This window comes from Anabas testudineus, chromosome 5 (assembly GCF_900324465.2).
Source record: "Anabas testudineus chromosome 5, fAnaTes1.2, whole genome shotgun sequence".
Classification (NCBI taxonomy): domain Eukaryota; kingdom Metazoa; phylum Chordata; class Actinopteri; order Anabantiformes; family Anabantidae; genus Anabas; species Anabas testudineus.
In genome coordinates, this window is record NC_046614.1 from 5,631,970 (window position 1) to 5,648,321 (window position 16,352).

The following is a 16,352-nucleotide window of genomic DNA, read 5'->3' on the forward strand; positions in this document are numbered from 1 at the left end:
TAGGTGGCTGGGTGGTCATGGGATTAAAGCAGTCTAGTCCAACTGGGGACTTTCAGGGCGCTGGGTGTCAGCACCAGGGAGAAAATGAAATTCTTGTACATATTGGAGGACTGATTCTGGCCCAGGGTTGAAAGGTTAAAGAGAACAAGCAGGTCGATGGGTCCGCTCAATGATGGTGCAGTGGGAACTAGCCTTGATGGGACAAATCTCTATTTAACGATGAACACAGGCTTTAAAATAAGCCATCTGTGTCGAATTCTCAAACTGCCAGGGTCCTGACCTCGTCCTGGCTTCCTGATCCATTACCTCAAGGTTGGCAAATTATGGTAGTCTGGTGACTTGTTTTAGTGTGGATGGTTATAAAAGAATATGAAATAAATTAAAATAAGCTGTTGTTGGTGTCATAGTAAATCTAAATTCTTCTATTTTTAGATTAACTTTTCGTCAGCTGTTCTCGCTTTCCTTTTTTTTTTTTAAACTCATTAATGAATTTAAAAGCGTCATGAACGGGTACAGCCACTGCAGCTGACACAGTTTTGCATTCAGCCTATACAGGAAATGACTATCTGAAAGTACTGATATGTCTCCACAGCTTCCCTTGCCATCCAGCCGTCAGCAGTGGTGATTGAGGACAAGGAGCGAACGTGTGACTCTCTGCTCATGTGCATTGTCACAGTACTGAGTCACGGCCTAAGGAGTGGAGGAGGTGTTGGAGACGTCCTGCGGAAGCCATCCAAAGAGGTAGAAACAACAGGAACATAACAGCAAGAAGAAAATCGCACTCAAGTCAACTTTAGATTGCAAGTGTGAAAAACAGTATCATTAAACGTCCAAAGTAATTTAATAAATAAATCCTAATAATATATATATATTTTCCTTTTTGACTTCGGGGTCTTCTAGTTTTACTGTAGACTATAATAAACATTTAGACATCAAGCTGGTGCTGTAACAGCAAATACCCATTACTACACACACAACATTACATTAAGTTGAAGAATGTTCATGTTGCCATATACTATCACCACAATTTGTATTTAATTACCCATAGCAAATGCAGTACAGTGCGACACGCAGAATAAAAACACTATTCGTACAGATCTATGTGAACTGCAGCTAGCTTAACATTTAACTGAATTCTCTGTACTGTTTTTCGGTTGGGTCAGGTTGTGTTTGACACACAAGGATGACTTCTTTACACCTGGCCTGTACCATGTATGCAAAGAGGGCACCATGAGTCACTAAGAGGTGTTCTGCCAGTGACAGCAATAAAGCTTGCATATAAACGGCATGCATATTTACACTTCTGTCTCTTAAAAGAAAGGAGATATGCTGCAGTTAAAAAAACTTTTTTACATCTACTACAAATGTGTCTGCCTACAGATACTTTTTGATGAGCTTGTACGATAGTTGTACAATAATTAACTGCAACAACTGACTAAGAATTAGCTACTGAGTTTATTACATTTTGCACTTGAGATAATAAAATAATGTGAGAAAATGTTTGTGATTTGCTGAAGCTCATTCTCTCATATAATAATAGTTCTTGCACGTTTTCTTCTGTTTGGTTACAACAGGAGCCCCTTTTTGCAGCCAGAGTGATCTACGACCTGCTCTTCTTCTTCATGGTCATCATTATTGTCCTCAACCTCATCTTTGGTGTCATCATTGACACCTTTGCCGACCTGAGGAGTGAGAAACAAAAGAAAGAGGAAATCCTGAAGACAACGTGTTTTATTTGTGGTGAGGAAAAAACTAAGATAAATGTTGTTGTTCTGCAGGGTGAAATTGCCAAATAAGTTAAAGACAAATTCCTCTCTGTTGTTTTAAACAATAAGTGACATTCTGTCTACTCAGCAGTTAGACACACTGACTATGGTTTGTCAACATTATGGGAATGTGAGTCATGACCTTTAACATATCTTTTCCTGTCTTTTTCCCATCATTGGTACATAGTAGTCGTGCTACCTTCTTAGAATTTAATAAAGCGGAAACATCTTCTTGTGCAGTCTGCAGTCGTTACTCGGCAAACTGCTACTGAGCATTACTGGTACAGTAGATTCAGAAAGCGTGAATGCCTAGACTTGCAGAGGATGAAAAAATCAAGAGAAATCAAACTAGTGGTCTGCTGCTGTGCCTGTTTGAGCATGCGACTGCTGTGATGCAGCTTCACATCAGGGCTTTGCAAAATGGGGGCTGTTTTTCTGGGTAGTGTAAACAATGAAACGCCTCCTCTTCCCAGAATGAATCGTTAGTCATGGCAGGTGCTGCTGTGGAGGAGGAGTGTTTCTTCCTGTTGCCATATGGGTCTTGACCATGTTAGACAGTACACTCACTCAGACGCTGGCCTCATCCGTCACACAGTCACCCATTGGTGTGAGTGTACCTAATCAGTAACTGGTCAGCAGTGGTGTTTCCTGTTGATGTGTGCTGAAGGAGATATTTCTCTTGTCAATAAAATGAAAGAATGTATATTCATTACAGGTTTCGGTGTAAAACAGTGGCTTAACATTTAAACTTTTTTATGTGCTCATCACCTTGTGACCCCTTTTTTTCCACTCATGCTCATTTCAGAACTATTACTTCATGTCGCAACACAGAGCCTATTTCTCTGTGTTTATTTTGCATGTTTGTGTGTGTGTGTGTGTGTGTGTGCGCGCGCGCGCGCACCCTGCTGTGCATGTGGTTTGTTTGTTTTGTTTTTTTCATTCTTAGGTTTGGAGAGAGATAAGTTTGACAATAAGACGGTTACCTTTGAAGAACACATCAAAGTTGAGCACAACATGTGGCACTACCTGTTCTTCATCGTCCTGGTGAAGGTCAAGGATTCAACAGAGTACACTGGCCCGGAGAGCTATGTGGCCGAAATGATCAGGGTAAGGATGTTGTCATTGCACATGCATTTAGGTTTTTAACATTTCACAGGTCTTCGAAAGCAATTAGAACATTCAAATCTATACTGCAATGCATGTTGTGCAATCCACCAGTTTTTAATAAAAAGTTATTCAAAATATATAGCTCTGCACCATGTTGTTTGCTACTACAGGTAATAAATAATGTGTGCCTCACATGCAGATACACATGCAGAAAAACTGCAAAACTCTATCAGCTACCATTGTGGTCTTCATTGAGGTTAACCGTCCCTCGTGAACATCGCTGTCGACTTTTTATGTCTCCAGCAATAGGGGTTTGTATGGGTTTTGGACCGAATTGAATACGACAGCTTTTTTGTTTCTCTGCACCAATGATAGTAATTATTTTTACAAACATATCATACTTTAATAAGGTTTCTTTAAACGTTTATTACTTTAATTTCAAAAAACATTGCTTCAAACACTGCATGTGGCTTTACAGATTTGAGGCAAAAACATGACAACATATCGGAAATGTTTTAGCGCACAGCCAGTCGAGCTTTTTACTGCATGTCGCAATCAATTCAAAAAGACCACCTCTGACGGAGTTTGCCATTAAAAATATAAACCAGAAGGCAAGTTGATTGTTTTGATTGTTGCATCATACTCAGAGCCTGTGAGCAATTAGAAAGCATTTTTTAACTGTCAAAGGAAAGCCCCTTCTTCTGAAGTGGTTGATTCCCTGACGCACTTGTGCTGCTGTCAGTTTCTGAAATGGTTTCTCATTAGATGCCATTTAGCCCACTTCACTGCACAGAGTCTTGTGAGGAACCACCTGATGTGGGATTAACCCCTGACTGTCTCTCCTATTAACCTTTCACCCAAAATGACTGTCAAGAGTGCCCTCTGGTACACATGGTGCGAAAAGACCCTGGTGACCCACCAGCTGACCAAGTCATCCTTAGCATGGTGTTAGATGCTTTTGTTGTCTACAAAGACATCAGTGTTCACAGAACATCTTTCTTAAATTTAACACACCACTTGCGAAGATTATGGTCTGTCCTTAATTGGAAAGAGGAGCCAACATCCAATGTTTACTTACTTACATATTTACTTTTTTAATATTTCTAATGAAAAATAACATATTTATAATCTGATAAATCGTTTTTGTGATGGCAGATTAGCAGATTAGTGCTCGCTTGCTAACTAATCTGAAAAGCAGTTTCATTTATTGAAATTTTTTTTTCATAAATATTGATAATGACCAAAAGGCTCTGCAGAGGACATAGAAGAGTGTAGCAGAGGATGGAGGAGGGTGGGCTGGTCTGGGCAGAGCAGAGCAGAGAAGAGTGAATTGAGTAATTTAAAGTCTCATGCTAATGCTATTCTAAGTTGCATATTGTCACGATATTAACTTTTCAGTGATTTCCTATGTTCCTCCCTTTTGTTTGGTGCTGTCAATTCAGGAAAGAATTAGAACCTAACAGTACTGTGTGTGATGTGCTCAATATAGCTTTTTGTCTATCTATAGAGACACATATACACATAATCTAATGTACCAGTGATATTTGTAACTAACTTTATTATTTATATATATTAACCCTTACCTGATTATTTCTCACATTAATGTTTATTACATACATTCAGGTTTCTGGTCAGATAACTCTAGTTTTGTTGTACAGTATTTTACAATACTTTAAGAACTTGTATTTTTCAAAAAGACATGGTCGTACTTGCATTTGTATATATGTAGAATAACAGTTATTCTAATAATTGGTGTATAAATTGGAGTATAAATCTACTGGGTTGGCTTTCGTTCAGTTGGTAAACCAAACTGCAGGTTTAGTGGTTTTATCCATAGCTCCTCATAGCCACATATTGACAAGACACTGACCAGCTGCTAGCAATTATTTCCCTGTGGGATCAATCAAGTAATAAAAATTGCAACGGTTTACTTAGGAAATAATAATAGTTCTTAAAAACCAAAAAAATAACTGGAAAGGATTAATAATAAATAAAAATAGAACATGCATGTTCAGATGAATTATCGGCTATAGGTCTTCTTTCTTTGTATGACCTTGCTGCTTTCCTTTGTATACTTTATTACAGATTGTTCCCACAGTATTTACTAATGATTGGCATCAGAAACATGATTGTAAGTCCAATTTCTTCATTCTGTGCTATCTCCCACTGTGTTTCGATTTATTTGATGATGCAGTAACATAGAAGAAGCAACAGGACAGAAGGGGGTGTAGAAGTCAGACTAGTCTGACAATGACTGGGACTGACGTCAATGGTGGAGGGCTCTGTGTGAAGTGTCACACCTAAGATGTGTACAGATGATGGTTGGCTCATAGTCATTGTCCTGTTTGCCACTTGGTCCCACTCTGAAAGACCCCACAGTTCCATGAGCTGATTTGAACTGTGCAATCACAAGTGTGTGCATTTATTTTTGTTCCTTAACTGTAACATAAAATGCTTAAACCATGTTTGCCTGTGTCTGTCTGGGTGTGTGATTTTTTTTTTCTCTTTCTCTCTTTTGCGTTTATTTGTATATTTGCATATTTTGACTGAGTGGGCTGTCAGCTTGTCAGGTGGCTTGTGGCATGACTGTGACGTTTTCTGTTGCTGTCTTAACCACACTGCATCCTGTTTCTCTGTCATGGCCCGTGCGGTTTTAATAATGAAAAATGTACTTCCGTCATTTCCAATGAACCAGCACGATGTGAAGCCTTAAGTCGTGCCTGTACTTCTCAGTTTACTGGAAGGGCTTTCATTTGTAAACACTGGGGATGGAAAGAGGGCTGGGCTGCTGCTGTCAAAGTCGTCAAACAAACACACGTGTGCCTTTGGGGCGAGAAAGGGGAAATGACCTCTACCATGTTTCGTTCATTTTTTTTTATTTGAGCAGAACTGAGAATGGGAAGCACTGATGACAGAAAATGTTTTTTTAGAAATAGCATATCTGTAATTGTTTCTCATTCTACTTCGTAACAGACTCATTCTCGCTAAATTTCACTCAGAACAAATATTGCAAGCAGTATAGAGACATTTATTAAAATAGCATGTTTATTGGGGAAAGCTGGAGAGATTCAGATATACAGTAAGTGTCTGCGTCTTGGGGGAGGGGGGGGGGGGGCAGGTGAACTAGGTAAATACAGCCTCTGTCTCTTTGCATTCAGGAAGTGGAACTTGCTCAACAGTGTTCACCTCCTTTCAGAATGAGTGTGTGCTGCTCATTATCTTAGTGTTGTGTGATTCCCCTTGGGCTGGCGTCTGACCCAGGACTGGTTTGTGGTTCCGACGGCCACCTCACTCACCCCTGCGTCTCCAAATCAACCACTGAAACCTAGGGACTTTTCCAGCCCAGTTCTTCAGCACCGTGTTTTTTTTTTTCTTTCTTTCTTTCTTTCTACTCAATGACCTCAGCAACTACGCAGCATCCTGCCTTTTCATTCATGCTGCATGAGGACTGATAGTTATGCTGAATGCGGGCACATGACCTTGACATGGCTGTGTGGGACGTGTTGTAAAACATCAAATAGATTAATTCATATGTCTTTAAATTCTTTGGGAAACGGTTCAGACAGCACACGACAATGGTGACAATGTGGTGGCCAAGTGCCAGAGGAGGTAGAAGTGTGAAGGGAACAAGCTGAGTAGCCCTGAGCCATGTTTGAACTCAAACCCTGAAGTGCCTGCTGGGTTTCACATCACAAAAGTATTAAAAGTATTCTTTTCATAGACTACACAGCCTCAACACAACTTTATATTCAGCCCTTTACTTTCCAGTATGTTGTAAACATAAACATATTTTTAGCTAATCAAGCAGTTGATTTATTATTTTTTATTGTTGAGTCTGACTCATTTTCATTGATCATTCTGTGTGCCCAGTACTTAAGACTGAAATGCTGATGGGGATGGGATTAGTTGAAAGAAAAATAATGTTTAAGTTTACTATTGTTGTATTGTCACTTATATTAAAATAAAATATATATAGTAGTGGCCTAACTTTACTAATAGGGAAAATAATTGTTAATGCATCATAAAACCATTCAGCCTGTTCTCTAATGTGGTCACATCAATGACTTTTACATTCATTACAATTAGCAGTAAACAGTGAGGAGGCATAGTTTTTGTGAATTTGTCCTTCGTATTTTAAAACCACTAAAACAGTGATGAAGTCTGGTACTGACAGTGAAAACTACACAGATGTAACAACTAAAGTAAATGTCTTTAACCGGCTACTCCTGGAATAGTGTCAGCCATATATTTATATATTATGAGCAATTTCCCAAAGAGAAAGATGGATATCGGCAGAAAAGAAAAACTAAACATGGCTATAATTTTATGAAAGGCTTTGTTTTTCTTTATTTTATTGGCAATATTGTGTTGCCATTAAATATTCAGACTCTCTGATGTAAGCAGTTGCATTCTGTAGCATTCAACATTGAATTGAATGGTGACAGTTTTGAAAGGTGCATACCTGCATATAAAATGTCTCACAGTTTCAGGACAAAAACCAAGCTCTGGAGAAAGTAATCTGAACACGTTTATGAGATATTGAGTGTAGTTTGGCAAATGTCAAATCTAATCCACTCTTAAATTTAAATTGTACATAGAGTGAAGGAGCCTCAATACTCTGTGGAGCCACTTTGGGTACAAATGCCAACCAATTATCACACCTTTGTCACACATCGCACATAAATGAGACTGCTAGTCTATCAGTTTACACCATCAACCGCATTTAAAACTCTCCGTGTTCACAGTTTGCCAAAAAATCTAGACATTGAACCTTAATGTTTCTCAAGTGCAAGCAGGAAGTGTTGAGGGTTTCATTCATGCCGGGACAACTTGTAGAGTAACTCCCTCTCCGGACAAGTCCCTGTACAGCCAAATTTTCAGAAGTGCCTTCTGCCTTACCCTCTATCTGACTCCTCAAAACCTCATTACACGCAAAATGCAGCAACACTAACAGAAAAAAGGGCAGTGCGTGGATAACAAAATGAGGAAGTTTGTTTCTTAGCCTTAGATTACAGAATTTTGTAAGATTTGTCATGTGCATATGGGAACGTTGGACTCAGTAAGTGACTTGCAAGAGATTTTAAGAACACACTGATACCTCGTGAGTCTAATACGGAAAGTCCCTTGTGATTAGTTTGATTCCGTCTTTTAGAGTAGGCTTCAAATCACTGCACACAACCTCAGAGGCAAAACAAGTTCTATAGTGAAAAACACAACTAGACAAAAAAAAAAAGGCTTTGGTAGTTGTACATGTTTTAATGTGTAATCTTCACTAAAAGATGAAAAAAAAAACATCTATTTGTGAAATTACAGAACAGAAGAATCAGAAAACCGATAAATGCAAAGTAACCTCTTTCTAAAGAAACACATTTGCACAACTTACAGTCAATGAAGAGTATAATAAGTTGGTTATGCTGTGACGTACGGCCTCTAACCATCCCGATTTCTGTTTACCAGGAACACAACTTGGATTGGTTCCCACGCATGCGGGCCATGTCCTTGGTCAGCAGCGACGCCGACGGGGAGCAGAACGAGATCCGAAACCTGCAGGAGAAACTGGAGTCCACCATGAAACTGGTGTCCAACCTCTCGGGCCAGTTGACAGAGCTCAAAGAACAGGTTGGTTAAACTGACGTGGTAACACTCACAGAGACAAAGATGTCTCTTGACTTCGCTGCGGGGAAAACATTTGTCTCTAGATGTGGACAGGAGATGCCTCTCGAGGTTTGTTTGATTGCCGCTTGTTGCCCTTTAGATGCAGAGCTTAGTAAATGCAAAAGATGATGAGTCATAGTTCACAACACATCATGATGCTTTCAACCTGATTTTTATCACTGAGCAACGGTCTATCTTTAGTTGCTTTGTCTATGAATTACATGAATGACCTTTTATCTAAGTTCAGTTTTTATTTATTTATTTATAAACGTATAAGCCCTATCTCAGTGTTTAGAAGTTTTCCCTCAAATTAAAAGCTTTTGATTAAACTGGTCAGTGAGTTAGTTACTGTGTTTAACTGTGTGATTGAAGGCCCACTAAATGGTGTAAGAGTGCATTCTGCTGATATTGCATATAAGAGCAACCGTAAGCATGCAAATTGCACAATTACTGCAATCCACTGATTCTAGTAAACAGAATTGTAAAAATGTCTTTACCCTTGAAATGAGAACTATCTGTGAGGAAGTGAACGTTATCGAGACATTTTGACCCAGACAAGGGGAAATGATTGTTGTGTTGCTAAAAGCTGTGAAAGGCGCCGTCACTTCTCGCACAGTTCGAAATTGTCTGTGGCTGACAGGAGCGTGTGCGGCCTGATAGCGCAGATGTGTAAAAAGTGTCAGGAAGAGTTTTTCTTTAGATTCTGTTAGCTGAAGCAACAAGCCTTCTCTCTAGGAAACTGGCAAAATTAGAAAGTTATAGTGTAAGAAGCTCTGTATTCTTGGCCGTTTGCTAGATGTGTTTTAATATTTTTGTCAAACACATCCCTCTACGCAGAATTATTTCTCCTGGAACACTCATTACAGGACCACTTTGTCTTCTCACTTTTAATATTGCTGTGTTTCAGTGTGTGAGGTGCAAATCACTACATTATGTTAATAGTCTAAGTTAATTCTTAGCTGAAAAACGTCTTGCTTCTGATGGTTTAAAGGCAAACACCTGTGTTATGACTCATTGCTTTGCTTGATCGCTGAAATTTCTTTTGACTGAGTTTCAGTATTAGTGGCTTGTATTGTGCTGTTTTCTTCATAAGATACGGCATTGTGGATGACAGGGACGTGGCAGGATTTCAGAAGAATCTGTTTCAGTTCAGCAGTGTGCAGGGTTCGTGCAGCATTTGTCAGTTTCTGTAAAGTGACACATAAGACCGAAGCGATGAAGAGTATATACCAGAAAAGCTGCCAGCAGCAGCAGCAGAAGAGAACGTGCATGCCAACAGAGGTACAGCTAGAATGACTTTTAATAAGTCTGTCTTCTCTGTGATCTTCAGATGACAGAGCAGAGGAAGCAGAAGCAGCGGATTGGCCTGTTGGGACACCCTCAGCATATGAATGTCAACCCCCAGCAGCCTGCATAAGGTCAACTGACTCAGCGCCGAGCGGACGGAGCACGCAGTCCTCGCTCCGAGGTTAATGTGTACTGCACTGAGTGTGAGTGTAAGTTAGAACGGTAGGGAAACACTGTAACATAGGTAGTCATAAGACGATGTGTAGCTCTACCCCACGCACATGTTACTCCAAACAGTAACGCTCAGCCGCCTTGCTCTGTTCAGTCCAGTCAGAATTGGTGCCAAATGTTTTCTACGTAGAAATAAAGTGGTTTTCTTGACGCATGGCCTTTACTGTTGAACTTGAAACATGATGAAGCTGACTGGACAGGAGGACTTAGCCCCTTTTGTTTTTCTTTTTCTTTCCTATTTTTTTTAAATTTGTATTTGTGGCATAACGAGCAGTATTAAATGTCTTATTTTTGTATGTTGTGCAATATATTAACTTAAATATGCAACCCCATCAGTGTGTGGATTTAAGCTCAGTAAATCATGTCTAATTTAAAAACGTGGGCCAATGTTTTTGTTTGTATTTTAATGTCACCAGTTCAAAATAGGATGTCTTCACTTAACACAAATATATAGAGGTAATATTTAATAAGCTGGCCTTCTCTATTTTACTTTTTCTTTTATTTCTTGGAATTGTGCATACTTTGAGTGACAGCTGCACTCAGTAGAGATAGTATATTGTGTGAGAGCAATATATAAAGATAATTTTCTTTCACTTGTGTAAATCTAACAGTGTCATATCTCATGATATGTGATATCTCATTTTATAATAATTTAGCTTTCTTATTTAATTTGGTTCTAATGGACATTTAGAATGTTAGACTTGTCTGTTATACTGTATAATTTCTTCAGTGGCACTCATGCTATTACGTTTTGCTCAGGAGTTTAGCGGTAACTTTTACTTTTATTAAACATTAGCAGAATCTCTCGTGTGTTGCAGCACACTTGTTCTATTTGTGCCTGTTATGTCCCCATTTACTGTCTAATACATGTATGCTGCTTGTGCGGGGTCACTAAACTTTTACATTCATGTTCACTAAAATGTATTAGTTTGTTAATTTATTAATTAAAAATCTAAGCACTGTCAGTTTGTATATTAAAATAGAATTATTTATTAAATTTGATGTAATTATCCTATGCTTCATGTACTGTGTGTTTGTTCATTGTTTAGGTGGTACTTTAGCGTAATTATGACAAATTATGCATAGAAAGTAAAGCCTTCGTGTGATTTATTTGTTTAAAAATGTTAAACAACCAGTTCGCTTCACAGTGTATTTATTCACCCCCGTACACGGAGAGATCAGTGGATTTAAAATGACTCATTTCAGTTAATACTGATGTGGTACCATTTTCTGTTCTGTGCCTATATGAGCGTGTAAAATTAATCAGCGTGCCCAAAAAACATCCTGTAAATATCACTGATATGAATAGAAAAATGTGACAGCTGCTGGGAGGGCGGTTGAGGGGAAAAAGAGCCAAAAGGTGTATAATGTAAGTGATAATTTAGTCGAAGCCTTTTATATATAATATATTCTTTCAGTCAATTTCAGGGTTTTTTAGTTCATAACTGAAACTGGATCATGGTCAATTCATTTTAGAGAAATTATGCCAGGTGAGGAAAATGCACGTTTAAACCAGGGAACCTGCCAAGAGGCCTCTTTATTAAGCACGACTCTCCAGGTGAGCTGGTGGGTGAGCTGCCTGCTTTTAACACCACTGCATTTATTGCATACATTTATTTATTTACTGGCTTCTTATCAGATTCCTATTTTTCACATGGAAAAAAAAAAAAAAATCAAATAAAAAAATATGCAACATTATTACCAATTTAAGCTGCTCAGCAAAATGTGAAAATTCAAAAATGGATCCATCAACAATAATAATCAATTCACCACTTTGCTTTTTGTTTACTTCCAACATTTCCAGTACATTTTGTTAATAATACTGTAAATGTTTAAACGCTGGGAGTTATTTGTAATTGAGTGTTTTGGATGGTGGAGTTGCGCGTTTCTTTTTTTGTCAACTCTCTATAAGAGATCACAACAACAAGTGTTGACAGAGTCTCTTCTCCCGTGCGGCTGCTCCGGGACGTCGGCGGGAGGAACCGACCGACCGTTCGGCCGCTCTCGGTTGTCTACGGGCGTGACGTCACCGGCAGGGCTCCGTTCCTCGGCTGTGTCTGAGCCATGAGGAGCTCAACGTGACCGGCCGCTGGGTACAGACGGCTCGGATAGTAGGAGCGCGTCACACACACACACACACACACACACACCGGCTGCACGTGCCACGCAGCAGACGGTTACGGTATGAAACGACACCGTGTCCGGACGAAGCGCGCGACACGTGTGGGAGAACGCGGGAAGAAGCCGCCATTTGCCAGCTTACAATGAGTAAATCAAATAAAACAAAAATCACATATAGTGCACAATACAGAGACGGTTAATAAAGGACTAATTAAAATAAAATAAAAAAAAAACGTGTGGGATGATGGGCTTTTATTGCAACACTTGCTACGTCTACGTAGTAACGCGACTCGCGCTGTGGAGGAATATTGTCGTGTTTTTACTGCGCAGACAGAGAAGTCTGAACTCCTCACTCGTGTCTAATCTGGGTGATAAGGCAAGAGCTCAGGCTTTTAGCTGACGCTTACCACAAAAACAGAATACAAAAAAGAAAACTGCGTTGTTTTTTTTTGTTTGTTTTTTTCTTTTTACTGTTGGTTGTTGTTGTTGTTGCATTGTGACATAAAAGCAGACACCGTGTCGGCCTGTTCACATTTCGCCGCCTCCTAGTCGTTGCTCTACTTTCTCTGTGTAAACACTGTGTGTGCTGCTCCGCCGCCACAGCCGGAGCATGGTGCTACACGGGACTCGGCCCCTGTGGAGGAGCACGACACGAATGGGGGCAGGACTGAAACAGCAGCAGCAGCAGGCAGGAGGGGAGGGAGGTGAGTGTGTGTGTGTGTGTGTCAGAGAGAGAGAGAGGGCTGAGTTGAAAGCGCCGTCCAACACGTGAGGCTCATGTGACGGAGGAGTCGAGTGTGTGTCTCTGTGGCCGGGAGACGTGCCTGCAGTCACAGGGTTTATTTAACACGTAGTCAGAACCCACCCAGCTCTCACACGTTCAGCGTGCAGCCTCCCTACACACATCACCGAGCGCCGACCTCAGGGTGACAACAGTGCGCCGCGCTCCAGCTCCAGCTCCAGCGCGCAGCGGGGAAAACACACACACACACACACAGACGCGCGCAGTGGATAAGAGGACGTACTTTCTTCTGATTCTTCTTCTTTATTTTTATTATACAATATTTTGGTTTTGAAGCGCGGCTGCAGACGCTCGTTTGGATCGTTTCAAACACTTCTTCAAGTCATTTCTTTTTTTAATCGGGTTTTGCATTTAAGCGACATGGAGAGGATTACCAGTGCGTAAACACCTCGCCCGTGTGCCAAAACACCCATCACTGGATATAACTGACACACCAGGGTAAATGGAAATCAAATCTTTTCTGTTCTAGTCTGTTCTGCTCTGCTGTGTTAAACATTTTTTTCCTGTACCCAACCCCGACCAAAGTGAAGACTAATTATTATCTTGTCTCCAAAGAATGGATTACCCCATCTATCTGCACAAATCAAGAAGGGGAATAAAGGGAGGGGGTGACAGCAAGGTAAATAAAAATAAATAAATTTTAAAAAAGCATCATATTCCTGCATTTATCCGTTTAAGCTGAGCAGCCTGGATTTCACTGACAATATGTTAATCCCTCCACAGGAGACATACAAGTTGCCACACCGACTGATTGAGAAGAAAAGACGGGACAGAATCAACGAATGCATTGCCCAGCTGAAGGAACTGCTGCCAGAACACCTGAAGCTCACAGTGAGTATTATCTCCTACGTATGACATGTCTGCTGAAAGCCAGGGTAGCTGGGACGCCTCAGTTCTGGAGTGTCAAGCAATAAAAGTTAGAGATTTTAAGTAGTAGGAGTAGAGTAGAGATGAGAACTAGTTTTATGTTGTTGTTTTTTTTTTTTGCTTTCTATTTGTTTATGTTTTTAATTAATTTTATTGTGGAAATAAAGCTTTTGGTTTTGTTGCAAAGAATTAGTTGTGTGTACGTGGATTGCATGACTTCCCCGGGTATTCGAGGCTTGTCCTCTGTTCAGCTGCAGAATGTGTTACATAAGAAAGATCAACATGCTTATCGAAGGCCTTCCTGTTTTAGACGCTGGGTCATTTGGAGAAAGCCGTGGTGCTGGAACTCACTCTCAAGCATGTGAAAGCCCTGAGTGCAGTCCTGGAGCAGCAGCAGCAGAAAATTATCGCGCTCCAGAAAGACCTCCAAATAAGTACGTTTGGATTCATGACATCGTTCATGTGACCTGTGATCTCTTGTCACTGCAGGAGAATTCAATAGTTTTAACCCTGTATTTTTAAACTTCCAGGTGATAATGGAGGCAACAGTGGAGAGAGCGGTGAGGAGATGTTCCGCTCTGGTTTTCACTTGTGTGCAAAAGAGGTCCTCCACTATCTGGACAGCCAAGGAACCAGCAGGGACCTGAACCCTTCCCATATGATCAGCCACATCCAAAAAGTAGCAGATGAGATCCTGCAGCATCAGAGCACCGTGTACCCAGAAGAGTCCATCCCTCCACCTGCGCAGAAGTTAAAGAAACCTGCCAGTCAGCCCCCGAGGGCCTCTGAGGGCCCTGCTAAAAACTGTGTTCCTGTCATTCAAAGGACTTACACCCATGGGATGGGGGAACAGAGCGGCAGTGACACAGACACTGACAGCGGGTATGGCGGAGAACAAGACAAGCGTGACCCCAAAGCCCAGTGGTCAGAATGCCACCCAAAGGAGGGGGACCTTAAGCGCGCGGCGACCGAACGTACGGCTGGTGCCATCAAGCAGGAGGGCGATGAGCCTCAAGCCAAAAAGTCGAAGTCCGACTTCTCAGAGGATGAGACTGCGCCCGGTCACGCTGCAGGAGACCCCAGCAGCTACATGAGTTTCTCCTCAAGCCAGTCCCCGTTTTGCCTCCCCTTCTACCTCATCCCACCAGCAGCTGCAGCAGCGGCAGCATACCTGCCCATGCTGGAGAAATACTGGTACCCTGGGGGCGTACCAGTCATGTACCCGGGCATGAGCGGTTCTGCAGTGAGCTTGCACCCAGACTCACTTCCCTCTTCCTTGGTGATGTCCCCAAGGGCAGGGTCTCCAGTTCCTCTTCACAACCCCAGGGACAGTCCTGCCCTTCACAGAGCTTTAAAGCAGGTCCCCCCTTTGAACTTGGAAACCAAAGACTAAACAGATGTGTTGCTGTTGGAATCTTGCCCTCTGAATTTTGAATGGGGACTCACTGGTTTCCTTTCAAACCACAGCTGTTTGACCCATCAGAACATTGACCCCACTCCCCCAACAAGAAAAAAAAACAGCCCAAATGGGTCACCACTGTTTATTATCAGCTAGACACACTGAATGGGACTTCTGGGGGGCAACTCAAAGTTTCCATGTGAAGGCTGTTGGATGGCTCCTTAACACTGTTAAGATGGTCAGTTAGAAGACGATGAGTGCGTAAGGGATTTCTATTTTTTAGCCCGGATCACCTTCTCCGCACTCAGATAAGCCTCCCAACAATCCCCCCCCCCCCCCCCAAAAAAAAAGTTATTTGGACCTACTTTTTGCACACGCACCAGTCTGTAATGAATGTAAAAATTGGACAAAAGCCCCTTGTAGATGCTGCTTGAATTAATACCTGCTGTAGATCTGTGAATCGAGGATCTACCTTCAGGGTTTGTCGCTCATGTAACTGCAACAAACCAGTTATTTTTTTTTTAGATAGATTAGAATGTTACCAAAAAAACAAAAAAAAAAAAAGAAAAACCATAAATAAATGAATGTGTGGTTCAGTTTGACCGGAGACGACACAAAATACATTGCTCCTTTCACTCTTCGTGTACCTTGGAGCTAAACGAACACGAGCGTTCGCAGTGTTCGAAGAATTCAGGGCGTTGTCACCGTACGAGGTGTGTCATTCATGTCTTTTGAAGAGTGATGTGGCCGTATGTGCATTTATGATTTCATTTGTGACTCATGACTATTTGTGCACCTAGATGGAGTTCCTGTGAAGTAATGTTTTGTAATATTTTTTTGTTCATGCTACCCTCTGTACATCTCTATTTTTGATACGCGACCCGCTGAGTGTATGTGCACCGCTACCACAGGAAGGTTGAGGTAGTCTTTCGCTGTATGCCAGCAGCAGAGTGTGTACAGTCTATAGCATCGTGCTCAACCAGATTTGCATCATGTTCACAAATTCCAGGTCAAGTTAAGGCCTGATCTTAGCTCATGCTGTTGCCTTTACTCATTAAACGCAGACACAACGATGATAGGTGTTTGAAAATGTATTTGCTTTATATGTTGTGTCTGT

The 16,352-nt window shown here is 41.1% G+C and overlaps 2 protein-coding genes across 6 annotated transcripts in view; both read left to right on the plus strand.

Moving 5' to 3' along the window:
- itpr1b (inositol 1,4,5-trisphosphate receptor, type 1b) overlaps positions 1-11,057 on the plus strand; it is a 76,588-nt gene extending 65,531 nt beyond the window's left edge. For all 5 annotated transcript variants that reach the window (XM_026348295.1, XM_026348297.1, XM_026348299.1 and 2 more), the window contains 5 exons: positions 593-741; positions 1,575-1,740; positions 2,713-2,873; positions 8,331-8,492; positions 9,859-11,057. In XM_026348295.1, coding sequence (XP_026204080.1) covers positions 593-741; positions 1,575-1,740; positions 2,713-2,873; positions 8,331-8,492; positions 9,859-9,945 — 725 coding nt within the window. In that variant the 3' untranslated portion in view covers positions 9,946-11,057. The remainder of the gene's footprint in view (positions 1-592; positions 742-1,574; positions 1,741-2,712; positions 2,874-8,330; positions 8,493-9,858) is intronic.
- Positions 11,058-12,907: 1,850 nt separating this feature from the next.
- bhlhe40 (basic helix-loop-helix family, member e40) lies at positions 12,908-15,785 on the plus strand. Its single transcript, XM_026349405.1, has 5 exons — positions 12,908-13,407; positions 13,525-13,588; positions 13,693-13,800; positions 14,147-14,270; positions 14,367-15,785. The coding sequence occupies exons 2-5, from the start codon at positions 13,526-13,528 to the stop codon at positions 15,227-15,229; spliced, it is 1,158 nt and encodes a 385-aa protein (XP_026205190.1). The 5' UTR covers positions 12,908-13,407; position 13,525; the 3' UTR covers positions 15,230-15,785.
- The last annotated feature ends 567 nt before the right edge of the window (positions 15,786-16,352 follow it).

What these genes read in the sequence shown, in the direction of transcription:
- bhlhe40 (XM_026349405.1), top strand. Translation starts at nt 13,526, where the DNA reads ATGGATTACCCCATCTATCTGCACAAATCAAGAAGGGGAATAAAGGGA. An exon ending in AGGGAGGGGGTGACAGCAAG is followed by an intron (nt 13,589 to 13,692) that starts GTAAATAAAAAT and finishes ATCCCTCCACAG; the next exon opens with GAGACATACAAGTTGCCACA. An exon ending in CAGAACACCTGAAGCTCACA is followed by an intron (nt 13,801 to 14,146) that starts GTGAGTATTATC and finishes TTCCTGTTTTAG; the next exon opens with ACGCTGGGTCATTTGGAGAA.